This window comes from Scomber japonicus, chromosome 16 (assembly GCF_027409825.1).
Source record: "Scomber japonicus isolate fScoJap1 chromosome 16, fScoJap1.pri, whole genome shotgun sequence".
Classification (NCBI taxonomy): Eukaryota; Metazoa; Chordata; class Actinopteri; order Scombriformes; family Scombridae; genus Scomber; species Scomber japonicus.
Genome location: NC_070593.1, coordinates 7,292,877 through 7,320,458, shown reverse-complemented (window position 1 = coordinate 7,320,458; position 27,582 = coordinate 7,292,877). Strand labels below are relative to the sequence as shown.

Below are 27,582 nucleotides of genomic sequence, written 5' to 3'. Positions count from 1 at the left end.
ACAGTACCTACATTTTTAAGGCACCTAGTTTATGATTTCCAAATTCAGTGTTTAACAGACTCCCTGAACAAAGAGCTCAGTGTAAAGCTCCAAATTCAGATTAAACTACACCTACAGGAAAGCGATGAGTCCCTTTTTTGTTGCATTCTTGTATTGTGACTCTGCACAACCTCGTCAGATAGTTTTGAGTCCTTTTGGCAAATCGCAGCAGTTCAGAGTTGAAAGCTCAGTTTTGAAAAATGCAGTCCTCCACAACTCCAACTCCAAGGTTTCAAACCCTGCCCTCCTCAGTCCCCCCTCTACCACCCGCCCCAGAGTTTTAAAACCCAACCCGGCTTTTACCCTAGCCGACTGAACCTGTCATTCTTCTGCGTATGCCTGGTACAGCTGGCGCAGCAGAAACTGGAGTAGTATGGGTTGGAGCAAAGTCGGGCGTAAACAATCAGCTCACAGTTGGCAAGCTCAGGCTGGTCCACGCAGTCTGGCGGCACATCAACATCTGCAGCAGCAGAATTGAGAGACAGTGTCAGGCTTTGACCCTACTACATTGATTTCCTTTGTTTCATAAAATCACATTAATATGCAGAACTGTGCTTCATGTTCTGTGAAGCAACTTAATCTTGAAATGAAAAATGTAACTTTTATTACAGTACCAGTCTTCTTCCTAACCCTAACCCTAACCCTAACCTTAACCCTAACTCTCATCACATTAAATATCAGAGGCCTTGCAATCCTGGTTTCAGACATCTTTGCAGAATAATGAAGTGAAACAATACAGCAGTATCTGTATTTTCTAATGAACCAATAAGCTAAAACTAAAATGTATAGCCAGATATGAGAGGAGAAGACATATTTTTGTTTGATATGAAAGCAACTAGATTGAGCGTGGTTTGATGAGATACATTTTTGGATGAGTTAGATTATTATTCTCACCTTGCTGCGTGTCTTTCGTGACCCTCACTTCAGCCGTGGCACTCACAGAGTAGATGCCGGTGTAGGCGTTACAGGTGTAGGTTCCCTCATCTGAGGGTTTTACATTATACAGGATCAGGCTGCCATCAGTGGATCGCAGGATGTTACGGCCGTCTGGACGCACCGGCACCCCATTTCTAAAAAAACAAAAAGAGAGAGCATAAAGAGAAAAGCCTGTTACAATTTATTAGCTTTAACTGAAGTTGTTTTGAGTTTTTTTTAATTATTTGTTAAGGAAAATTGTGTTTTGGGTCAGATCAACTTCAGCTGCAGAAAAAAAGTAATCAAGACGTGTTTGTCTTTTTAAAAAAATCTTGAAACAAATAAAGACATTTTCTATTTGTCGAAACAGAAGACAATATAGCCTAAAAAGTCATAGTCACTCCTTTCATTCCTTATACAATAACTAAAAAAACACATAAGTAGTTACATTTTGAAGTTTTGAAGACATTACCTGACTATAAAAATGATCATTAGACCATGTAGACTTTAATCACTATATTGTTTGTCACTATATGTAGTCCAGATAGTAAGTATTTGGACATTTACACACTAGTTCTTCAGGCTCTGAGCTTCAGCATATTCAATTTAAAATAAAGTAATGGACACATCAAGTCTCAGCTTTGATTGGAATAGCTCTAAATTAATATAACCTGTGTGGCCTTTCTAACACATTGTGCCCAAATTGCAACAGTTTCAAAGTAATAGGACATAACTATTAAATGTTTCTTGCGCAGCTGTGTGTTTGAGTGTCAGTTCATGCACATAAAAGTTCACATATGGCCATTTAGATTGAGATAGTGTTTTTTTGTCTTGCTTTGAAACCAAACTGAGAGTGTAGCTTCATGCTGTGCTGGCTGTTCTTGAGATCAATCCATACTATCCATACTGACAGGATAAATACTCCGACTCGATCAAGCTAATAAGTACCTGGACCAGCCGATATTGACGTTGTCTCCTGACACCACACAGGGGAGCCGAGCTGTGCTGCCTTCAGACACCTGGATGTTATTAGGAGCTGTCGTGATCCTCAAGTCTGTGAGGTAATGAAGTCACAAAAGAGGGTCAGATTTATTTTAAAATTCTTATACCCTCATAAATTCACACATATTTTTGGGACCTCAAACAGTGTCTATTTTAATGATATTCAGATATGTACAGTAAAACTACACGTAATACTCTATATCATCTATTTGATCTAACATACATACATACATACAAGAGGAAACAGCTTTTATTGACCTCTACTGGTGACTCTTTGACATTGCACCATCAATATAACTTCACGTCTCTGTCAGCCATAATGAACATACAGTACGTCACATTGTCAGATTTGACTTAAACCTCTGGATCCTTAAATTTAGGATATTTAACAGGTTTAAATAGTATGTAAGGTTTATCATGATGGGAAACATGTAAATAAAACTCACCTTGGACTCTGAGCTGCAGCTGTCTCTGCTCCAGCTGCTGCTGAGTGGACGCTGTGCATGTGTAGACTCCAGAGTCTTCAGACTTCAGTGGGCCAATGATCAGGGTGCCATCTGAATGTTGGACAAACCTGCAACACAGAAGTCAGTCAGGTCTTCTGTTCATACTGTTATTATAGTGGGAGCATCCTACCATAAAAATAGATCATCAATAAGGAAACAGTGCAATTGGAACTTTTACAGTTTCAGTAGTGTGTTGGAGAGAGTTAACAGCTCAACAACTTAAAGGGTAACAAAATGAGTTTATAGGAATCATTTTGAGACTATATATATATATATATATATAAAACTCAGTTATGTGGAGCATGGATCCAATTATTCTAGCTGTATAATCAATTTGACAGGATATATTTATGTGAAAATGCATGAAACCATTCATTAAAGAGCCACGAGAGCAATCTTTAACAATTAATTACCACTGCAACTGCAATCTGAATTAGTTGTTTGACTATATAATTACAATCATTTTGATTTCTGTATTAAACTGAAGTCCAACAAAAACTACTTCTTACCACAATCTTAGCCACTGTCTTACATTTTCTTACACATCGCACAAATAAATGTTTGCTTTCTTTTAGACTTTGACAGTTCTTTTGAATCATAGTTAGATATAAATGTAATATTAAAGTGAAATACCAATTTACCTGGAGTCACTGGCAGGCTGTCCATCTTTTGTCCACTGAATGTGGACAGACGGAAGTGCAGAAGGAGGGACAATTGTGCAGGGAAGTTTGGCAGTTTGGCCTCCTCGCATTTCCAGCACAGATGAACCTGACCGCTCGATACTGAACCTGAGAGAAATGATGTCTGTAACTTAAAGTGTTGTTGTTTCTTACATTTTTATTTGAAAGATATAATAATAATTAAAGCTTTTGTGTATGGACACAAAAAGGTATTATTCTCACCTCGGGAATGGACCATCTCTGGGCAGTGAGGTGGGAATCAGCTGAGGTGATCTCTCTGTGCACACACACGATTGGACACACACAGACACACACACACACACATGATTGGACACACTGTGAGCGCTCTGTCCATAATTCACTTACATAATTGCATATGCATATGCACCAGCTAACTTTATTAAGGTCAATATGTTCTGACACAACCTATGACATAATCTATGACATCAGAACTTCATCCCAATCTTCTGGACTAATGTAGGATGAACTATTTGATTTAAAATCAGTCAAATTAAAGGTCCTATTCTGACCCTAATTACACACACTCCTCAAGAGCTTTCTTTGAGTGCTCTGATCTTGAAAGGCTTGATATCTGGAATTTACTGGACTATCTACACTGTAGATACATATATCCATGTATGTTTTGAAATTGTAAATTGAAAAAAAAACTATTTACATTTTATTAAAATGAAAAAACAAACACTGTCCTGCAAATGACATCAATCCTGCAGGCACAGGCTGTGTATTGTAAGTCTGAGAGGAACATTGTATTGTAGATTAACTCAAGATTAAGGAAATATTGTGATGCTAATTGACTGCAGATTTGCTGAATTACCTGTGACAGACAGGTAAATGTAGCGGTGGTCTCTCTCCCGTTCTTGAGTAGCCACACACAAGAACCATCCAGAGTCTGTCTTAGTGAGAGGACCAACCAACAGGGAACCATTAGGCTGTTGATGATGCCTGCAGAAAATATAAAGGTATATTAAGCCACTCTGGTTAAATTACACTGTGTAATACATGTGTGTGTGTGTGTGTGTGTGTGTGTGTTTTACTAACCTGTGTGTAGACAGAGCGATGCCATCTCTTCTCCACTCTACGATGACAGTAGATGATGGAGGCGGGCTGACTCTGCAAGGCAGTACAACCGTCTGGCCAACTAAAGCCTCCACAGTGGACGGATCTGTCTTATCGATGGTCACTCCGCCGAGGGTCAAACTGAGGGAAAGATGAGGGAAAACAAGCAAGGAAGAAAGAGAGGAAAAGAAAAGAAAAAAAGACAGACATACAGGAGGAGGAAAAACATGACAGAAAGAAAAAAAAAGATGGAAATAAAAGAACATTGAAGGGGGGAAGAGAATGAAAGAGTCACCTTATGCTCTACTGTTGGTACTTTTATTAGCAGTCACCAAAGCGAGCATAAAGGTCGCCCGCAACCAGGCTTCAGCAGTTTGTCAGAGAAAAGCTCAGAGTATATACGCATGCAACATGAACAGGGACAAGACAAACACTGCAACCTTCACCCACAAAAAGACACATATAGACTTATGAATCGACAAATGTTAAAAATCAAAAGGTTGTGTCGACACTCAAAGAGACAAAGGGTGATTTTCCCTCCACCAGATGAAAAACCCAGATATAAAACAATATGAGAAGTTCCCAGAAAGATACTGTTTGCCAAAAAGCTGCCCCATGAATGAAATACTACAGCTGTGGAAGCTAGGATTAGGCTAAATACACAAACAGGGTTTAGTGACAACACACACAACGAGAACAGATGAAGCATCACAGCAGAACCTTTATTAGTTTTGATCTAATGACATTGAAATGACAAACACAAAGCCCCGAAGGTGGCGAATGACATGGTGAGGTAGCAGGCACAAAGAAGCACAACAAGACAACTAACACAAGTGTAGGCAGACAGTGAAAAAGTCCCAGAAGCGTGACGCAGAAGCACTGTCCATGTAGGGTTGCTGTGAGGTTGTCAACTTGTCCTGACGTTTGGTCAAGGTTTTGTATTTAACAAAGCAAATGTTTAGATTATATTAGCGTCACAAGAATGATGTGAATCTACATAATGAGGATGATGCATAAAATAAAGCCCAGCACATGTGAAATGTTCTGTTGCACATATAATTAAAAAATGTAAACGTTTAATATAATGTTTCTAAAGAGTCATTTAACACCAAGCCGAAAAGTCATGTCTCTGATCACAGTAGGTGAGTGCTTATGGTCAGAAGTGTGATGTCATGGTGCACTGACAAACCTTGGAGTACACCTTAGAAACAAGATTTTCAATGGGTGTTAAGTTACTCTTTAACTTAAAACTAAAAGAAGGCAAGATTAACTGCTTATTTTGTCTTCACTTAGATTTTTCATCTGTTTCACAATCACAGATGCTTCATTAGTGACTGATAGGTTTTATTGGAAATATTAAGATCTAAACATCTGATTGTAATAATGTGAATTGATTTTCTTTATTTTTGGCGCTATTTGAAAATTCTGCATCTTGTTTAAATTAATTTGTGGTGTCTTTTATGACCCATCATATTTTGGGGGTTGGTAAGTGACATACTCAATTTGTCTTTGGAAGTAGTGACTTTCAATCTTCAGCTCATTCTTTGACCCTACTCAAAACCAGAGCACAGCAAACTGGATTGGAGCTCCTTCAGCAAAGGTAGGAAGGTTGTGAACAGCATAATGAAGCCGGTGGAGGTGGGCTTTGGGGCAGGGAGTTAGCCTTTGGCTCTGCTCCCGGGGTCCTGAAGTTCTTACCTCGCTGATGGGCCAGTGTGCTGAGCAGCAGTGTCGGGGGAAGGCCGGCGTGCACGCAAATAGACCCTGCCCCTGTGGGCATTTGTGGCAGCACTGGTGGCCTGGCTGCCGGTGGATGTCGAGCCACCCTGGACTGTGAAAACCCTCCCCATGTTGCGTGAATGCCCGTCTGTTGACCCTGCTCCTCCAGATGCGGTGCCTGCTTCAGATGCTGTCCTTCCAGATGTAGATCCTCCTCTTGACGGTGTCTCTACTATTGGCTGGCTGCGTCTGGGGACCTGGCACGTCCTCTGGCACTCTGCTCGGGTCATGAAGTTGTTGTTGTTGCCATGGCAACTCCCGAACCAGAATTGCTTACATGAGGAGGTGATGACATCATAGTGGAAGCGTGATGTCCAGCTACTGCAGGAGCCGGCGGCGCGAGGCAAGGAGCAGATGGAGCGCTCAACTACAGCAAAGAAACAGAGCACATGAAGTTACAAACATGCACATTTCAATATCAATATCAATATCTATCACTTATTGATCAATGGAGGGTTTGTGGTGCAAAATGGCATAATTTTTCTAACAAACCTTTTACCAAGTGGAATTGGGATTGGGATTACTTAAACCTAATACTAAAAAGTTCACTGGTGCCACATCTGGTACCACCAAGATGTTAAATCTCTCCAAAGAGGAAATCTGGATTTACAGTATATTAGTTAAAACTATGACACTGAAGCTTCTGTAAATCACCTGACAAAAAATTGTGAATTAATAATATTTTCTCCAAATCGCAGAAGACTGTCATGTTACAACCAAAAAGTAGCAATGTTTTCTCTAGTATGTGTGTGTATCTATTCAGTCTCTTACTGTTGTTGGGTGGGTTGGGGCAACTCTCCCCATTGGGTCCCCCTGCAGGTGTGGTGCGGTCATAACAGCACCCGAATTTGGTGAGGCGGCACTGCACTGCATTCTCAGTGGGAAGAGAAGGAGCAGGCTGAGCAAACAAGACAGATTAGAAGATTAGGAAAAATCATCACACACACCAAGTTCAAGAAAACATTTTGTCCCCTAAAAAGATTTTTTTTAATTTTCTGCATTTAATTCCAGGCATTATCTTTATCATCTTCAGTCTAGTCTGTACATTTTCATCCTTTTCTATAATATATATAGAAGAGTCTGCTCCAGCTAGCTAACATGTGAAACTATGAGATTTAATGTGATTTTGCTTACAGTGGGTGCCACATACTCCAAGCAGCCCTCTTTGTTGGGGCCCTGAGCAGTCGTCAGTCCATCTCTGCAGCAGCCATAACTAACACACAATAAAAAGAAGCAGGTTTAAACAATAAAACAGTTTGTACCAACACTTTGCGCCAAAAATAACAAAAAAATGTGCAACTGTAACATTTCGAGGAAAGTCTCCACCTCAGTGTGGTCAGTTAATGATAACATGTGGTCACGCATGATGCAAAACAATCTGTGGTGAGAGTGGTTGAGCCATAAAACTGACACCCAGACAAAGACACTAAAACAGAGTCCATATGTAACCTCAACCACAGCGTAATAACAGGGTAGAGATGGTTACCTGGTCTGAAGGCAGGATGGTTGAACAGGAGCCGGAGTGCAGCCCAGACCACCGGGGCCCCGAGCTGAAGTGCGTCCGTCTGGGCAGCAGCCATAGTAGGTCTGGCGGCAGTGGAGGGCCGGAGGGTCACGGACTGTATTTGTGTGAGTCCATACATTCAATTCATACATCGAGCATACAGACTAGACCTCATAATGTAATTCATGGTGCTATAAACAGAAGCAATAGAGACGTTCACACATCGCTTTACTAATTGTGGTTGAGGCCACACAGTGAGCGCTGTGACAAAAGAATGCAAACAACTGCTGCAAAACAATTATAATTAACCACAAAAAAAACATTCATAACACCTTAAAACAGAAAATGGGACTGAATTGGATGTAACAGTAATGAGAATAAATAAAACCACAACAACTGAGCACACATACAATCCCTCAAACTTGAAATTCCTGACCACTGGGACAACAAACGGTGCCGGAGAATGCCAGAACATGCCAGAAACACCACAGCCAGAACAGGCACACTTCAGTGCTTCAGAAATATTTTAATCAGGCTGACAATGCCCACGGTCCCCTGAAAACATGTCAATCAGGCCCAGATAATTAGTGCTGGGACAGGGGCTGGAGTGGGAGGGGGCTGATGGGGACAAAGTGACAGGAGTTATATCAGCAGAGAGGAGGAGAGCAGGGGAACTGAAGAAGAGGAATAACAGGAGTGATCACACCTACAGTTCCATGTCTTTGGTGCAAACACTAGTGGAAAAAGTTTTAGTTATAAATGTGAATGTGAATGTGAATATTTAGTAGCTCTTATCCAGAGATCAGCTGGTGTGACGGTTGTTTTGATGATGAATTTCCGCCTTGGTGGAAAATAAAGCTTTATTTTATTCTATTCTATTGTAAATAAAAAGCTGGGGGGAACATTTTTTTTTCCAGACTTGGCAAACCAAAAGTATTCCTAATTCATGTGTTCATCAAATCATTAATAAATGATCTTAAACTTCAATAAGGTTGTTAACGGCATGTTTTAAACTCTTTCTAGAAAGTAAAGCTGACACTGTTCATTATGGGCTTGTACACTATATACTATGATGGGCTTGTACACTGTATACTAACCCTAACCCTAACCCTAACCCATATTTCACTCTCTCTGCTGCTCTCACAGTGAATAGAAATACATGAAAATAAGCATCGGTCCAATTGCTAAATCTAATTCTAATTCAGCTTAAACTGAAAACATTTTGGCTGTGAACACAACTGTAGTTTTATGGACAAACTAATGATACTCTGTCTAGGAAATGGCATGAATCAGCAGATAATCACTGAGATGAGTCTGACCTGTTGCTTCGTTTGGCACGTAGGGCTGGAATCCGTTCCGTGTGTTGTTCTGTCCTCTTGGGTCCTGAATGCTGGGGACAACTGCACACAGAGCAGAAAGATCATACACCAACAATGAAAGCAAAGTATGAACTTTAGACTTTTCTTTTTTTTATGCAGGTCATACTGTTTTATTTGTGATGCAGTTCTTTTTGACACTTTTTTTTATCAGAAACAAACGGGAAACTTTGTAATGTGTACATCAGGTTTTTTTTCCCAGCATGGACAATCAGGCTATGTAGAGCAGTAAAATGAAAGTGTGGTCCCATAAATATGCCGGATTTAGGAGCCCATTTTTCATGTATGCTCACCCTGTGGGCTGTTGCATGGCTGGGTGTTGCAGCGCCCTGATGTGGAGGGTTTGGGGTAAGGGGCACATTGGGCCACGGGGTACAGGTTACCCTGTTTGTCTGCGCAGATCACTTTGCGCTCTCGTGAGCCGGAGCCACAGCTCCTAGAGCACTGGTGGAGAACAGAGAGAGAAGATCATCATTAAAATTTTACCGTCTGTTGGAATCAAAACAATATTTCATATGTCAGGAAAAATGACAACAAGGAACTCCGACATATACTTCACTCTGACATATATGTTCCTGCCTGTTTGTGCTTGCTGTGTGTGTTTATTTGAGCTTACCAGTCCCCACACTCCGACTTGCCAGTTAATCTGCATCGGGCAGGCGGCCATCTCACAGGCTTGGACGGAGGGCGGGCGGAGCAAAGTGCTGCACAATGTGTCCTCCAGCCTCACGCCTCTTGTATCCACACAGGTGACCTCTCTGGTCTTTTCACCTGAACCGCAGGTCACTGAACACTGCAGACAAAAACACATTTTCTAACACTCTCTTGAATGTTTAAAAAAGGAGGATATCATTTCAGTGAAGTACTAGAAAAGAGAAAAACAAGAAAACATTGATTTGCTAAACATAAAAGCATAGTTAGTTTTAAGCATAAATTCTCTTCCTTACATTCACTTTTTAAATGTGTGCTTTGGGTTTAAAAGGACTTGTCTACCTTAAGTTTGAGCTTCACATTTAAGCTCAGTTTTAGATCTAAGACTTTTCACTTGGATAATTACATTTAAGTCTCAGAACTGAGCATTTCTATCCAAGAGATAAATACAGAACAAACCCGCAGGTAATTTAACAAGATCGGTTACTATTTTGAAGACATTTCCAGATTCTGCCAAGATGATTCTTACCGCTGGAGTTTAAATATTGACTTGTTTCCTGACAGTGGATCCAGCCAAAAAAGTTGAAGTTTATTATCATGCCTACTTATCCATTTTATTCTTTATAGATTACCTTTCTGGAATAGGAAAAATAATCAATTAAGATTTTTTTAAAAACACATGAACAAGGAGATTGTGTTTTTGGATTAAGAAACAGTCATAAATTGGGAATACAGGCTGAAAAAATGTTCTTTACTTTGCAGCAGACAGAATATATTTCAGTCCAGTTGAGTCACCAATCAGAGGAAAGATGGATGTTACATAATCATTTAATCAAGCTCTTTGATCTTAGGATCTTTAGTTTCTCACCTGGCTCCAGCTGGTCACTTTGTACTCTGCACACTTTTGCATGTTGCAGGTCTGCAGATTGGGTGGGGCCGCGGAGTAGGCGGCACAAACGGCATCCTCCACCACGCGAGGTCCTGAGGCATCATGGGTGACGCACTGCACGCTGCGCACCTGAGAGCCTCCACCGCAGCTAACTGAGCAGATATTCCACTCCCCGGTTTTCCAGCTAGGGAATCCACCAGGAAGGAGGGGAGACAGGAGACAGAGGTCAGAGGTCAGCGGATGGAGCAGCAGTGAAATGAATTTCGAAAATATAAGTTCTCATCTGATGAAGAGAGAAACAACAGATCTAACGCTGAGAAGTCAAGCTTTCTCGGGATGAGGCTTTTGCTCGCTGCTGTCTTGATTCGTTGCTTATATTTAAATTTTCTACTTTGTCTGGGAGGATTTTCCTTTTTCATTTTCCTCAGAAAATTTTGAAAAAAAAATAAAGATAAGGGGAGATGACTTTAGGATGAAACTTCACTTGTTACTGATGGCCAGAATGGACAACAATCCAAAACTCAAATGTATTAATATTCTAATAATACAAAACACAAAAACAGCAAATATATATATTTTAGAAACCAAGGAATGTTTTGTATTTTTTTCTTGATGATAGAATTTAAATGATAAATTGATGTGTGTGGATTCATTTTATGTCCATCAACTAGCCATTTACTAGATTATTTGACTAACTGTGTCAGCATTAATTAAATATTAACCATTAATATTTAAGTTAGAAATGTTAATTTCATAGTTTAAACACAAGTCAGATTTTGGGATGAAACCCTTCAAATGCAATTAAATCTTCTAAAAGGATGCATGGTTTTAACACATAGATATGCTAAAAACCACACATTCTTTTGGAGACTGCAGTGCTGAAAAAAAAGTGCAGTAACCCAGCCACCAGTCACTCCTTGCTGAAAGTACAGGAAGTAAATAAAGTAATGACTAGAAGCAATAATAAAACAAACTGGAAAGAAGAGTTAAAACAACAACTAAAAAAGAGCAAGCTCACATTTTACCACCCACATTTTACCTTCTTTCTACACGTCAGATGTTTCCCGTCTTCCATGCAATATATCTTTAAATTGAGGAATAATGAGGGTGCAGTTAGCGTCACCCGAGCTTCATAAACGTCTCAGGTTTCTGAGCGGCAGCAGCATCAAAGAAAAGTAGCAGGAAATACCACAGAGTCACTGACTGAAGCCCCGGCTATTTACTACCACACCACTGCTGCTGCGTCTCATTCAGATGTACACAATCACCAGCAGCCCCTGCATGACGAACTTTGACCCATGAACACCTCGCAACACACAAGCTACATTAATAGACGCACACAGAGAGTTTTTGCTATGGCTATCAGGCAGCAGCCGAGTTCAGAGATCAGGTAGAGGTAACACAGGTTAAAGAGGGAGGTTTTTTTGATGGAAGACTGGCATCAAATCACCCTTCAGTCTCCCCACGGAGAGACGTTAGGCGTCTCTAAAACAAATTAGGGCCATTAAAGGGTTGAAATAAGATCTCTGAGCTGGACAGTTGCCCTACGCCTCATTCTCACCCCAAATGGAGGAACAGGCTTTGCACTAAACACAGACGCTACAGTCAAACACCTCTGAAGGGGGAGAGTTACTGACTAATCAATCATTATTCATGCTTTAATTGACATTTCTTGATTATTTGAGCACTTTTAGAGATCAGTAGCTAACGATTTAGGTAGTTCAGGTAGGTTTCCCATGCTCAGGAAGTCAGTGATGAGTGAAAATGATTAAATAATGATTTAGGTCTCCCCCTGTGTTTGCAGTGACCTACAGCTTCACTACTGGATGACCACAGAACCTTGGTTACCTGAATACATAGGCTCTGGGTTTTTTTGAGGATCTCCAAAGCTGTGGTGGATACAGGTACGCCATCCTTTCACAGTCATAACAAATCAACAACATTAAAAAAAAAGCTACTCTAAAATTACATCTGGCGCATCAGTAAATAATATATGAGCACAAACAGAAATGCTGACTTCATCTTGATTCTATTCGCTTCGCCATGAAACAGAAATTAACTCTGATTCTAGGTGATGTTGAATTTTGGTCAAATCTGCCAAAATCTTCTTAAATGTCAGATTTCATCAGTGTTGTCTGGCTGTATCTTACCTGCGGACCTGTGGGCAGGCTTGAGGGTTGCATGTGCGGTTGCTCTGTGGCCTTGGCAGAGATGCACAGAGATAGTCGGGGTAGGACTCATTATCAATGGTGCAGAAAACCAGACGAGACTGGTAACCTAATGAAGGAAGAGATTTGTTTTTTACTTCGAACACTAGCAGGTTGTCAGGTACAGGTTCTGGATTTAGGGTGTGTTTTTCTGACCTGATCCACACTCTCTGCTGCAGGCGGACCATGATCCAAAACTCCAGTAGTAGCCCTCACTGGAGCGTGTATTGGGAAGGTAATATTCATACTCCACTCCCTGGTTTGGCTCCTGGCTGATCAGCTGAGAGGACAAAATATAGATAAAGAGATTGAGATTATTCACACAGGGAATGAGTGATGTTGGCCAGTAAGTCAGTCCGATCCAAAGCAACAGCTGACCAGATTCATGGTTCTCAGTGGATGGATCCCAGTGTTTTTTAACTCAATAATTGTTGTAAAAGCTCCACCTTACAGTTCAAACTTTCAACATTTTAATAACCCTAACCAACAGATTTCCATAAACATTGCTGTGGATATTTATGGTCCTAAGAGAATGAATGATTTTTGCTAAACTTTCTGTAGCACCACCTTCAGGTCAAAATCCCTGCCTCATGATTAAATAAACTTTCAATTTTAATTCAATTCTAAAATATAAATGTAATAAAATAAATATCCAGATGAAGAAATCATAAAGACAAAAGTAATCCCATTGTGACTATGATCTTACCTCAATAACAAGTGGTTCAGTGGTGGGGCCGCGGCCGATGATAGTTTCAGGGATGTTGGCACCCTCAGCGCCTCTCTGGTAGTACAGCACGGTGCCGGCGATGGGTGTCGACCGGGAAAAATCAATTGCCCAGTGGCCATTGAGGTAGTATTCCCCGCGCAGGTTCTTGACAGCTGTCCATGTGTAGCAAGTTAAACGTTTGTCAGTCATTGGTAGTAAATGCTTGATCATTAGTCATCTTTAGTTAGTTATTAGTCATCCTGCACTATGTTGGTTTTATGCAGTCACACTTGATTGGAGTGTGTGTCAGATGTCACATGCCCTTACAAGTGGTTCTAGAAAATAGTGCAATCAGAGTGGTAAACTGGACATCTGCTAGCGATACAGATGTAACCTGCTTTTCACAGCTGGATGTCAGATTTAAAGGCTCCCTGTGGAGTTTTCTTGCAAACAAACAAGACATTTTCTCATTTAGTGTTTCTAACCAAAGTGTTTTTTGTGTATCATTGAGGTCTAACAACTGATTTTCCTTCATTATAAACATTTGCAAAGTCAATTTTTCTTTTAATTCCTGCACTGTACATCCTTTTATTAGCTTGCAGTCTTCTCTTTCCCTGCCTTTGGTGGTGCAAGTGCTGCTGTGTTCATTGTCACATCCCTTAGATCATTAGAATAGTGTGAAACTATTAGCAGGACTGCGTATCATGTCCTGTGTGTCTTCATGCATGAGACTCACTCATAGACAACTGATTTACTATCGTGCTGCTAAAAAAAGAAAACCTCCACAGGGTACCTTTAAGTTCTTTAAAGGTTTCATATTTGTTGCCTGAAGTCTGGTCTCTTCTAATTTTCTATTCATGAACATCTTATTTGTTGTTAAATTATTTATTTGTGTCTCTTCCTTCTCTCTCCTCTCCAAACTCACCAAGGTAGTTGCGTGAGGCCACGGTTTCTCTGATGCTGATGGTGGTGGCTCCGACAGGGATGATGAACATCTGGTTGTAGCCTGAGATGCAGATGAGACATACAGTAACTCCTTCCTTTGCGTTAGTCTAACAATAAAGTTGATCTATATACTACAAGTGTTGCTGGAGTTTTGACCTTTTTAGATAAATGTGATAAATGAAAAAATCTGTTGGTGTTTGCCCAAGTTAAAAATGTGCTTCGTACCGGATGGCAGGTTGCTCACGGAGAAGGTGCCCTTGACTACGTGGCAGTTCTGTCCAGTGCCCCCACACTGCAGGCAGGGGTCTTCCTGCTGAGCAGACTCCAATATGTTGTCACAGCCCAGACGCTGGAGAAGGAAAAAAAATAAAAATTATAAACAAAAGGTACTAAAGTCAAATCATTATATTAGTTCTTAGGTTAATCTACAACCACAACAACAACAAGCACCAAGAGTTTATGTTGACTGTTTAATTGCAGTCAACATAAACTCTCAAGAAAGCTAAGTTCCAATTACAGAATTGCAGGTTCAAGGGCCAAACCAATGCAAGACCTGATTTAACAAGAATATATGCGGGAACACACTGTTTCTGTGAAAGTAACAATCTTAAAACCAGGGAGCACAAAACTGGAATAGGATTTTAAATATGTTTTTTTTATATATACATATATATATATATACATAAAGTTTAAAAATAAAGACATGAGAACAGTATGAGGTTTGGTCAGCTGCTACTATCCACAGACAAGCCAAACCAGACGTGATGTCAGACGTTAAATAGCAGAGGTGTTTCCTGAGGAGAAGGTTAATAGGTTGTTGCAATAATTACATGAGAACAGAAAGAGAACAGTAGAAGTGTTTGACATTACCACATAGTGAAACTAATCTTTGATGCTGCTGCTCAGCTCCTCTGGCTGCGTCCGCTCTGATTAATAAAGTGAGGCTCTCAACCTCTGAAATATTTTCCTACTGTGTCTTTGTTTTACTAAAAAAATATGGGTGGGACAGACTATTGTTTATTAGTTATCTATATTTTTCTTAAACCAACTAAACAAGTTCATTTACATGCTCTGTCTCAACTCTGCTCAGTGTTTGATCATGTAGCTGCTTATATTATGTAAATGGCGAATGGCAAGAGGGCAAGGTCAGACAAGAGTGGAACATTTTAAAAGGAATTACATAAGCCTAATTAATATCAGTTCATAGAAATAAACATAGTACAAAATATAGTTTCAAGTAAGTTAACTTAGTAATTCATCATTGATTGTGTGTCACAATCCCCGATGGCAGTCCACCCTGAGTCAGACGCATTCCTCAAACCTACATTGTTGTTCATTTGTTCCTTCGGTCAATAAACAAGTTGATCTTAAAAATGTCACTTGACTTATTAGACAATAAAACTGCACTTAAAAGTGGCAGCAGGGATTCCTCTAAGGGTACGTGCAGGGGAAAAGTCAACAAGGGCATGTTGAGACTAATGAAATGTAAATCTCCTTCAAGATGTTGAACTTTAAGGACACTTTTGTTTGGGAAACTTTATGATGAAGACCAAGTTCTGCACTTGAGAGGCCAAAACGTTCTTATGGTTACGTCTCTCTGCTGCCATCTAAGATGCATTAAACCATTAATATGAATCTTAAACTTAGACGTGTGTGTTACAGGAGACTCTGCCACTTAGAGGCAATAAACAAGAAGTACATTAAATCACATTTAAGGATAATGTACGTGTCCCATTAAAACGTTATTTGCTGGTAGAGTTATTTCAGAGATCACCATCTGATTTCATAACTTTGTTTTTGTTTGTTTTGACATTCTTAGTCTGCGAAACAGCAAATGACCCTAATTTTGGGCTGCAACTGATGATTTTCATTATGTAGTAATCTGAAAAATTCTAGTAAAAGTGTCTAATCCTTCAATTTGAGAGGCTGTAGCCATCAGATGTCTGACATTTTTGCTTTAAAAATTACTAAAATGATTATTCTACTATCAAAATAGTTGACAATTCATCTTCTGTAGATTGACTAACCAATTAATCAACAATCAATTAATTCTCAGCATCTTATAGGAAACATGCTCTCCTATCTTATCTTATGTCATGTGTAACCTACCTTGCAGACTCCTTCCACACAAACATTCCTCCGCCCAGGGTGACAGGGTGTACCATCGACCACGGAGCTGCGGTGGCGATAGTAAAAGTTCTCTCCTCTTGGCATGCAGTTCAACTCACAGGGATTCTCAGCTGTACGAGAGACGAGCATCACATCAGGGTAAAGTTACATTTTCTCAATTAATCTTAATCTATGTTTTACACTCACTAGTCATTTTACTGCCAGTTTGTGTTGCTCAATTTTGTAATTACGTGAATCCAAAAACACTAATCTTTTACTTTTCTTATTACCTCCATAATATGGGAGCCACTTATAGCGTTTCCCTTGGAAGTCAGTTCCATCAAACTGGGCGCACTGCTCCTCACGGAAATCCCTGGATCCCTCTGGACAGTCCTGAGCCAAACATAGAGGTCAAAGGTCCATAAACAATTAAGCAGACATGAATATAGGTTTAAAACTATGTGAACTGTCCAACCAACACAAACAATATAACTAATCAGGTTTGTTTATTTAGGGAGGGTGCTCAGTATTTAAAAAAAATATTCTTATTTACTTCAGTGTTGGCTGTTATTCAAGCATGATACAGTTTGATTAAGGATTTATTCATTTAGGATATAAACCAAGCACACACTGAAGATAAATATGACAAACACAGAGCTTTTATCACATAAATAATTGAAAGCAGAGGTTTTTTTGGATGTGTTTATTCACCTGGATGTTGCAGGAGCGATAAGACTTCTCTGGTCCCACACAGTTGTGTCCGCCGTCGGCCCTGTACATAGAAAAGGGAGCATGAATATTTCACATTGTTGGTTGAAGCCATACCTCAGTTTGTAATATGCTCCTCAGAGAATGAATCCTGAAGACTTTGATGATCTCCTGACTCTCCTGACTGATTGTAACAACTATGATGATCCTCTGATTTTCCATTGAATGCCATCATCAGATCAAAATGTGTCCAATACTTCAGTCCTAAAACATAAACTATACTTAGTGTTTAGTGATAAATAGAAAATGTAAGCATGGTAACACTCTAAAGTAAGATGGTGACATTGGGAAACATTACCTGCCTCTGCATGTTAATATTATCATAGAGCGCATGTTAGCATGCTGACGTTAGCATTTAATTGAAAGCAGATCTACCACATGATTCTCTTACAATCATGGGTTGGAAAACAGTATTTAACCACAATGAAATCGTTCTTCTCAAACCTGAACATTAAAATTAGATGAAGACACTGAAATTATAGTTATTGGTGTTTATTCTTAAAGAGGCAAAAATTTCAATCTGAGACACAAAGCCTGGGTGTCGTCATAGATGATTATTTAAACCTTATATTGACTACATCAGCATTTTTGTACCTCAGAGATATTGCAAAAGTCTAACTGCTGCCTGTGAACATTGCAGTACTAAATGTACAAACAGTTAAAATAGAGAAATATGGAGAGGTAGTGTTTTCTTATTATGGGCCAAAACTGTGGAACAACCACTTATCCTTAAATCTGTATCCCTGGTGCTTATAAAATGTTACTGAAAGTATTTATTTTAATCTTGTTATTTCATTTTATTCCCATTATACCCTGCTTTGTAACGCTTCTTTGCCATTATTTCTTTAACAATCTTATGTAAAGCACTTTGAGCTATATTGTATGTATAAAAGGTGTTATACAAGCAAAGGTCTCATTATAATTTTAATAATTAAATATTACTATATTTTTATCCACAAATAAGTATTTTAATCAAACTAAAAATGAACTTGATGACTTGGTGAGACATACAGACTCACTGTATGTAAACACAGCTCAAACTGCATGTGAAGAAATAACACGTGTCTGCTGTGATATTTAGAGGGATTCCTCTTTAATCTGTTCCTGCATAACCCAGACAGCAGAAGCCTCAACATCAGCATTGTTGAACCCAAACCACGCACAAACATCCATGCTCGCAGCGGTGAGCCGTGAGACAGCAGATTATTGTGCTGCCCTCCCTTCCAGCCATACTGATAACTCATGATTAAGTCACCTCCAAAAGTACCTGCCCTTAAGCCTGAACACAAGACACGCTCCTGTCAGCACGCCAAAACTGAAACTAAAACATGTTCAAACAGTCGTTCACAACATCCAGTCTTCGACCTTTGAGCTAAGAATGGAAAAAAAAACATCAACCAGTTCTGTCATTTGAAAATGATAAAGGTACAAAATTAAGATTATAACCTCCAAGCATATAGATTAATTCAAGTTTTGACAAAATAACAAACTTTAAAGACTGTTTTAGATGGAGGACAGGTTAAAAAAAAGGAAGTATTGCAATATGGGAGTTCCTGTAAAGCACACAATGATTCAACCAGTGTAATCATAGTACTTAAGGTTGTGATGAACCATCCAACTAAGGTGAAATAGTGGGCAGGACGTTTCTCCATTATTCATCATTCGATTGAGGGGAAACAGACTCACTACTGACTCAGTGACTGATTGTACAAACATGTTGAAAACCGGTGGACAGATTAATGGAAAACATCAAAACTCTGCAGCCTTCAGAGACCTGTCAAGCCTCACTGCGACTACTAAATATCAAACAAGTACAATCAGAAAAGCTGTTTGGACATGTTAAAGAGATGGCTGATTATATACGTGTTCTGCCTGGTGGGCATCTTTTTTTCCAACATCACCCCCCACCCCCCCACCCTCCACCTCCACTTCCACCCACCCTCCCCACCCACCCAACACCTCCCACATCAAGCTTGTTCTTTTCTTATAAAATACCCTCAGAGTTATTGCTCAGTCACTCAGGCACACCTACATACATTCTGCATTTAATAAGCATAGCAGATGTAAACACGGTAAATGCAGCAGATGAGTGACAGATAAGATTTGGTCGGAACATGAAATTATTTGATTGTTGCAGATTTGCAGATTTGCATATAGCGAGTCGGGATGTCTAAGAAAAAAATGACGTAGCCGTGACCTTTGATTAGATGATGAAAAACATTTGAAGTAAGTGTAAGCGGTGGGGGAAAGTAACTAAGTAGTAGTTTGTCTACTCAAATACTATAATTAAGTACAATTTTAAGGTACTACATTGTACGCTAGTTTACCACACGACATTCTAGGGGAAATATTGCACTTTTTGACTCCTCTTTCTTCCTTTTTTCTTCCATATTTTCCATTGTAAGTTTGTTGGGGTGAGTTTTTCCTTATTCAAATCAAGAGTCTAAGGATAGAGGATGGTTCATATAGACCCCAGTATTAATAATGTAATAATGTCATATGTAATAATTAGTAAGAGAACCCATTTGTCTGAAGAATAAGTACTTTAAATGTGATACTTTAAGTACTGTTTGCTGATAATACCATTTACTTGTGATGGATTTTAGATTCGGCAATCTCGAAGTTCACCAATTCGGTCTCTTTGGCAGCATCATAAGGTGTTAACTGGTAACTGCAAGTGTGTTTTTGGACCTCACTCGACCTCACTCCCAGAGATACAAACAGTGTCGCTCGCTGTGTGACGTCATGCTGGCATAAGCGAATTGAAGAGCGAGTCTGTTGCATCAGGTCAGCTAACTGCGTCACTAACGGCGCCGCTTGTTATTTGAATGTACGGCGGGAAAGTCTCCATCGACACGCGTTCGTAATAGTCATCATACTGCAAATACAACAGCTTTCATCAGCTGGCCAAAGGCTCCATCAGCACTGTGTCTAACCTCATTCAACGATACATAGTGACTTAACAGACATGTATATAAGTGACAATCTTTGAGATTATAACTAACTACAAGAGAAGGAATTGGGCACTTCTTCCATTACTGAATGGGTCAAACAAGATACACACACCACTTCACTGATCATGAATACAGATCATTATACAGTATGTGTTACATGAGGCAACATGCCGGCTGGAATCCAGCAACAGAAGCTCTGATCATAACATTTACAATCTCAGCTGGCAACAACACCAATCACTCCCCCCTCCGTGCTGTTTTATCAGAAGCAAGATCAGCAGCGTTTGAGAAGCAACCCCAAAAATGGACAGAGAACTATATTTAAAGGCATGACACTTCAAAAAACCTGATGTTTAACTGAAATTTTTGCACCACTTCTGAGGTTTTTTTTTTTCAACCAGACAGAAATGTTCTCTCCCCATCAGATCCTCTTCAGCAGCCAACAGGCAACACCCAACAAAGAAAAGTCCTTTCAATGTCAAAAGGCCCCTCCCTGCAGTCTATTCTGGATATAAGACAAGTCTAAGTCCTCATGACTTCAAGGCATTCTTTTACAGTCAAGATACAGTACAGAGTGTGCACATGAACCTCACAATTAGCTTTATTCACGGAGGATAAAAGACCTGTATGAGTGTCTATTCAGGGCTTCACAATGACTAACTGTGAGCTCACATGCAGTGTGTGTTAATACATGTATGCAGGAATGCTGATGTATGTGTAGGTACATTGAAAGCATAAATACAGACATACCTCTGAGTGATACACTTTCTGGTTCTCATGGTTACACCGCTGCCACAGGTGCGACTGCATTCACCATAAGGACCCCATGCACCCCAGCTATCCTGACTGGGCACCTGGACACAGACCAAATCCGCCATTATGTCAATTTTTGAGGCAACATGGATGATAAGAAAAAATGGAAGTTTAAACATCTCTAGAAGGTTATGTGATACGATCAGACTGGATCTTGAGGTGAGATTGTTTTTTCAACCAAGTCTAACATAATGCATATTTTCAATAGCGACTGCACACAAAGTTTTCAGCTTGGCAAGTCATCCTTGTAAACAGTTTGGAAAAGGGCAGGCAGGTGATTGGATGAACCATCTATCAACGTCTTATCTTGCGAGGCAGCTGGATTTACAAGACCACGAGATAAGAAGATTTTGTCTTATCTCGTGGTCTTGCAAATCCAGCTGGGAAGGTTAGCTAAAGGATAATAGAGAAATCATTCACGTATCAGAGATTAAAATGCAGAAAATGTATATTTTATGAAAAGCCTAACAAGGATACATCTTGAGCCTTTTTTGTCTCTTATTACAAGGCATCAGATAGATAAAGAAAAATATCTAATGATGGAATATACTGGTATTTGTATTTGACATTATGCTGTATCACCAATAAATAATGTTGGATTTAGATGCATTACACCAAAAATACTGTATGCACTCCTGATATTTAAAAGAGAAAGCTTTGTAGTTAATTATAAAAAGAGTGTGAAGTATCAGATGTTTGTATTTTTGTATTTGGGGACTCTTCATGCAGCTTCCACAGCTTTTTATTGATGTGTGTGAGAGTTTACCATGAGCGCCGGAGCCAGGAACAGCTGAAGGATTACCAGAGGCAGGAGCATCTTCATTGTACCCTGAATAAAAAAAAACAACAAAAAAAAAAACGAGACATGCAGAGTTAGTCACTGTGACTAATGGAGGTTATTACACATTGAGCAACTTTGTCGGAAACAAGCCAGGGCAATGAGCCAGGAAACAGAAATTAATGTGAGACGCAGGTCAACATCTACAACAGCAAGTAGAGACTGTCAAAGATCCCAGAGCAAAAAAACACTCCTACATGTCTGATATATATCTGATCCAAAACAGTACACACACAAAACAATCCAAACACATAATCTGCTTCACTTTTGATTGACAGATTGTACATATCTATGTGTTGTTGCCCTAAAGTGTTTCCTAAAATACCACCAAGTCTATAAATCCATTATAAATCAGTGTGGAGTCATGATTTAGTTGCATATTTTCAAGTATGCAAAGAGCACAGACAATCAAACTGAAAGTACAGGTTGTAACAGTGTGCTCTGTGGTTTGGTTTGCTGCCACCAACCACAGCAGATAATGGACAGCTGGATCAAGCATCTGTATTCCCTGCATGCGTCTAGTTAGCAGTGTTTGTGTTACTGATTAATGTCTCGTTAAAAAACAGCACTGGTTAGTTTGACCGCCACGCATCGCTGAGTTTATGTGGTGGTTTTGGAAAGAGAGTTAAACATTTTATAGGGTTTTTTTTCTTCAATTCAAGACTAAGTAAGCTAAAGTCTGAGTTATGTGGATTTCACTGTCCAGGACCAATAACACAAGCATAAACATCCAGCATCCTCTTCATCAGTCATTTTTATACAGAAACAGCTCTTTAAGTTCATCTAAGTTGTGACACCTCCAGCCTTATCATTTCCCTCCACTATCTGATCACTTAATTGCTTAACTGAGCTAAAAATGTATCCTTTGTTGCTTATCGAGCTGGCTGTTTGTTTTTTTTCCAGGGCAAATGGAGGGTTTCCTGCCCCCACTGAGACAGAGAGGGGGGTGGAGGGACAGGGGGGGGGGGGGGGGGGGGGGGGGGGGGGGGAGTCGAATGGAGCTGCCAAACCACCTCTGACCTGCCTGGCTTGGCCACCAAATGCCCCAACAGTGCGGAGAGTTGCCCTGCAGCCACAAATGCCCCACAGTGAAAAGAATTCAGAGACAGTCTAGATATTTAATCTGTCTTTCTCAGACACATGAACACAGAAACACTGCACCAAAAGCCCCCACACCCCTTGACTATATACTCTATATACATCTAATATACATCTATTACTGATTATTTCCATTCCTGATTAAGAAGTTAGCCGTTCAGTCTAATCATTTAATCTATAAAGGTTTCTGTTGCCCGCTGTTACATCTTCAAATCACTCATATACGTATATTCAAGTTAAAATGATATAAAACAGAGAAAAGAAGCAAATTCTTACATTTCAGAGGTTGGAAATGCCAAATAATAAATTACTTAAAATGATCAACCGAAAGCCAAAGTGGTTCAATTAATATCCACCAATGAAATTATTGATCAGCTGATAATGTCAGTAGTAGCCTAACTGAATAGTAACCTTAAATGTAATGTTATGTGATTAATCCACCCATTAATTTCTGATGAATTGATTGTTTCTTGGTTCATAAAATGGAAAAAGTCCATCCCAAGTTTCAGAGCTCATGGCTTCTCTTACAGATGTCTTGTTTTGTCTAACCAAGAAATGTCAAAAACAACAAAGTCCTTCTGGAGGCTGCAGTGTTTAAGTTGCTTGATGAATGACTTAATGATTAATCTACTATAACAAAACATTTGACTAATTATTCTCCTTTTCAATTAACCAGTTTTCAGCACTGATCCAAACATCTAACCAGTCACCTACTCCGTTTAAATAGTCCTGATCTTGAGCTCAAATCAGCCCATAAATGAGTTAGAGATTCTCTGTCAGATTCATACATCACTCACTTCTTTGTAGTGCCAACTTCTTCTAATCTCTTAAAATCACAGGCTTTTACTAGCTTTCATCCAACAGTACTAACAGTTATTCAGTCCTCAAGTGGCAAGCAGTGTCTTGTGTCCTGTATTGTGTGTGTGTCTGATGCTTGTCTGCATCGAGCACCTGGTCACCTTTGAACAACATTTTTGGATTTTGAATGAAATGAAAATCTATTATATTATTCTAAGAAACACAATAATAAATCAACAGTATATAATTAACTCATTCTTGTCTCTCTGGGCAGCTCAATGTGGTAAATTGCAACTGTATAGCCTCCAGACGTATATTTATCTTTTGTGATGATCCTGTAATACTCCTATCATGCAAAAGAGAGCAGGTTACTTTCAATTTAGGCAACAAACTTTCTTTTTTAAGCCTTTCTCCCAGACTGAAACTTATTCCTCTTCGCTAATGAATGTTTCTGTTTTCGTAGAGCACCCAGTCCCCCCCTCTCCTCCCAACCCCCCCTCCCCAAAACATGTGATTTTTCTTCAAATCCATGCCATCTAAAAGAAAAATCCCATATCAGAAAAAGCCTTCGCTGTCATTTAAGTGAAATCATCATGCTGCTCACCCTGTTCAGTGGTTTTAAAAGTCGGTTTCTTGGGAGTCCAACCCGCAGTGGGATCCTCGCGGTGGACGTTTCAGGGCGCAGAGAGCTGACAGCTGCTTTCTTTCCGGAGCTTTGACTTGAAGATGCGTCTGGAAGGAGCTGTCCTGGATATATGAGGACGCTTATCAGGCTGGACCTCTTTGTCTCTCTCCCCCACCTCTCTCTCTCTCACACACTCTCTCTCTCTCTCTCTCTCTCCCTCCCTCTCGCGCTCTCTCTCTCTTTCTGCGTCCAACAGGAAACCGACAAGAAGAAGCGAAAGTCCTGTTTCAATCGGGGCCAATTACAGTCCCTCCAGACAGAGATGAGGCTCTTTGACGCGCAGTCTGTAATTTCGGACTGTATAAATAACAGCTAATCAAAGTGTTCGTTTGCTGTAAAGTCCCCATCATCAGATCCTAAATGGGGATTTGAGAAAGTTTATTCCCACTTTGCTGTGACCAACGCGTCATTATCATGCTCTCTCCCAGCAGTGCCACACATGTAATGCCAGGGTTATCATCCAAAGACAGCTCCATGGGAAGTTTGGGGTCTAATGGAAAGGCAGAGTTATCATTTTTAGCTGGAAATGGATCCTTAAATGTTGCCTTAGTTTGTAAAAAAAAAAAAAAAAAAAAAAAGAAGAAGAAGTTGTTCAGTGTGATTGTATATCTGGTAGGATTCAATATGATGATTTTAACCCTTAGTTTTCTTCACATTGGCTTCACTTCCTCATTGTCTGGCTCCCTAAAGACCTCACAGCTGTTGGCTATGTTTTTTAATGTTTTTTTTCTCCCTCCTGACTTTTATTAATTTTGTTTATTTTGCTCCCTTTTAGTTCAATAGTCCATCTTTCTCTAACAATACATTGTCATAATACTACAGGCTTACAACACATGCACACACACCCTGTTTACACATGATTATAATACCATCAATCACATTCACACAGTCAGTTAAGCTTAGTCATACATAAAATACACATTTACACCAACATGTCTGCACATATCTACACCGATATGCATTTCAACAGCCACAATAAGAACCTAAAGGGCACTCGTTTTTTAAACACATTTTTGTATCGATGTCTATTGCTTAATGAAGGTAAATGGAATAAAAATCCATGTTTGATCTCTATTTTAATATTATATTAAAACTCAAAATAAAAGTATTGAAGGGGTAACGCGTCCTGTGACAGAAATTGAGCTTGCACATTTTGTTGCAGGTGACACAGTACATGTTGATTGCTATTATTACAATAAATAAGGGCATATTTCCTATTTGATATGTTATATGAGTTTACAGTATGTTATCCTATGTATCCTATGGCATTACTTATGTTTGAACTGTTTAGACTCACAAATGTCTTACGAACAAAGTGTCACAAAACTCTAGTAAGAGAAAGAGTCCTGAATAATTTGCTGTCAACAACAATCACAGATATACTGATATAACATAGAGCACATGGTCATTCAGTGTGTTTAAACATGCTTTACAGGATTTCTGAAACACGTCATCAGTTCAAAATTGTGTTTATAAATGACTCTTGTAAAATTAGGAAAAGACATGAAATATAAAGCTGATAAAACAAAGTTAAGTATGTTTATGAACTATTAAAAGAGGAACCTCAGGGTTAAAAAAGCAATAACCTGTTTTTTTTGTTCTAAACCATTAAAAACACATAATCTCTCAGAAGGATTTGATATTAAATCTCTATAATATCCCAAACATGTTGAAATTACATGAAAACTACATGGAAAAGAGATTATTTTGGGTTTATAGGAGGAAACCACTGAACTAAAGCTATGTTTAAACATCTGCCAATTCCGCCAAAAGATCCCCCCTCCCCATCCTTCCCAGTACTCCTCTGTCTTTTGGGGGGTGAGGTTTTTCAAAACTGGCCTCTAAAATGAAACGCCCAAAACTACTGAAACTGTGCAGAGTTATGTGGCTGTGGGCTTATGTAAAAATACATTCTTTATGTAAAGTGTACTTCTTGTGAGCTAACTTCCTACTGTTTACATCTATGGTGATTTCTTATGTGTGTGTGTGTGTGTGTGTGTGTGTGTGTGTGTGTGTGTGTGTGTGTGTGTGTGCTTGTGATTCATTCAGAAAGGGTGTGTGAGTGAAACGGAAAGCCATGGTGGCCTCAGGATTTTTCTTCACATGTGAGTAAGCCAAAGGAAAAACTTTTAAAACCCCAAATATGCCACCGAAACCTCCTTCAAGCCATATATTTGTTTTTCTGGTGACTTGAAGAATTATTTTACATGTTCAGACCAGAATGAATGACTCTCAGGCTTCGAGAATGAATGTTTAAAGTTGTATTATACTTCACAGGTGACCAGAACCTTTATGAAAGGAGGGAAAGTTCAAACCAAAATGCAAAACAAGCGTCTAACTCAGCCTCCTGTCAGTCAAAACAGCACTTATATCCAATGAACCATCAAACACAAATTCAATTACCTCCTCCTCCAAATCCATCTCAACCATCTATCTATTTATGCCACCAAAAAGAGTACAAGCAGTAGCCTATGGGCAGCATAATAAGTAGTTTGCAGCACTAGTACAATATGTACTGCTGTATATGTTCTGTACATTGCGAGGGTGGTTTCCTTACATATAAACCAAGGCAGTAGTGGAGGAAGTACTCAGATCCTTTGACTACACTGGGAAAAGCCCCTCTTGAGAAAAGTCCTGAAAAATGGCCCCTATGAGTGTCTTACTATCATATATTATACTATTACTTTGTTATTGTTGATGTATTAATGCGTATGTAGCATTTTTCAGTTGTAGTTGGTTCGATTTAAGACTATTTTACATATTGTTGGGTAGTTCAAAGGGGGACATATCGTGAACAGGTCTATATATTTTATTTGAGGGCTTTCCTTCGCATGATTCTTCGCATGATTTACAGTTCAAGCCAAGTCTCGCCAATTTATTTATAGCGCACATTTAAAAACAACAGATGTTGACCAAAGTGCTTTAAAGACTAAGAGTAAAATTAGATTGATGGTCACAATCAAACAAAACCACAGGATCAAATATAACAAAGCTGTCACTAAAGAAATTTCAAAAATCTGATGAATTTACAACACAAACAGCATTGTTCACATAACAAGTAAATACTTTCATACCAGTGTGTGGTCAGGCTGGCATCACTTCAGGAAGATGACTGAGAGGGTAAAGAGAAGGGATGGGTCTTTAGATGGGTGTTAAAGATGTCAGTGGGGGGGGGGGGGGGGGTGATCTAATCATCAGTGGCAGGCTATTCCACATTTTTAGGTGAACAACTGAAAAAGCTTG

At 39.4% G+C, this 27,582-nt stretch overlaps 1 protein-coding gene across 1 annotated transcript; it reads right to left on the bottom strand.

The window, feature by feature from the left end:
- Nucleotides 1-338: 338 nt before the first annotated feature.
- Nucleotides 339-24,358, bottom strand: paplna (papilin a, proteoglycan-like sulfated glycoprotein). Its single transcript, XM_053335668.1, has 27 exons — nucleotides 24,259-24,358; nucleotides 21,687-21,749; nucleotides 20,858-20,961; nucleotides 17,097-17,157; nucleotides 16,676-16,778; nucleotides 16,386-16,516; nucleotides 14,502-14,625; nucleotides 14,257-14,337; nucleotides 13,332-13,504; nucleotides 12,782-12,905; nucleotides 12,569-12,695; nucleotides 10,398-10,602; nucleotides 9,495-9,671; nucleotides 9,172-9,322; nucleotides 8,822-8,902; nucleotides 7,485-7,617; nucleotides 7,133-7,211; nucleotides 6,770-6,896; nucleotides 5,918-6,365; nucleotides 4,202-4,360; nucleotides 3,978-4,105; nucleotides 3,365-3,419; nucleotides 3,104-3,250; nucleotides 2,403-2,530; nucleotides 1,903-2,008; nucleotides 934-1,109; nucleotides 339-499 (listed from the first exon to the last, which is right to left on the bottom strand). The coding sequence occupies exons 2-27, from the start codon at nucleotides 21,741-21,743 to the stop codon at nucleotides 339-341; spliced, it is 3,546 nt and encodes a 1,181-aa protein (XP_053191643.1). The 5' UTR covers nucleotides 21,744-21,749; nucleotides 24,259-24,358.
- Between the last annotated feature and the right edge of the window lie 3,224 nt (nucleotides 24,359-27,582).

What these genes read in the sequence shown, in the direction of transcription:
- paplna (XM_053335668.1), bottom strand. Translation starts at nt 21,743, where the DNA reads ATGAAGATGCTCCTGCCTCTGGTAATCCTTCAGCTGTTCCTGGCTCCG. An exon ending in CAGCAGAGAGTGTGGATCAG is followed by an intron (nt 12,696 to 12,781) that starts GTCAGAAAAACA and finishes TTCCTTCATTAG; the next exon opens with GTTACCAGTCTCGTCTGGTT. An exon ending in AGAGATGGTCCATTCCCGAG is followed by an intron (nt 3,251 to 3,364) that starts GTGAGAATAATA and finishes CATTTCTCTCAG; the next exon opens with GTTCAGTATCGAGCGGTCAG.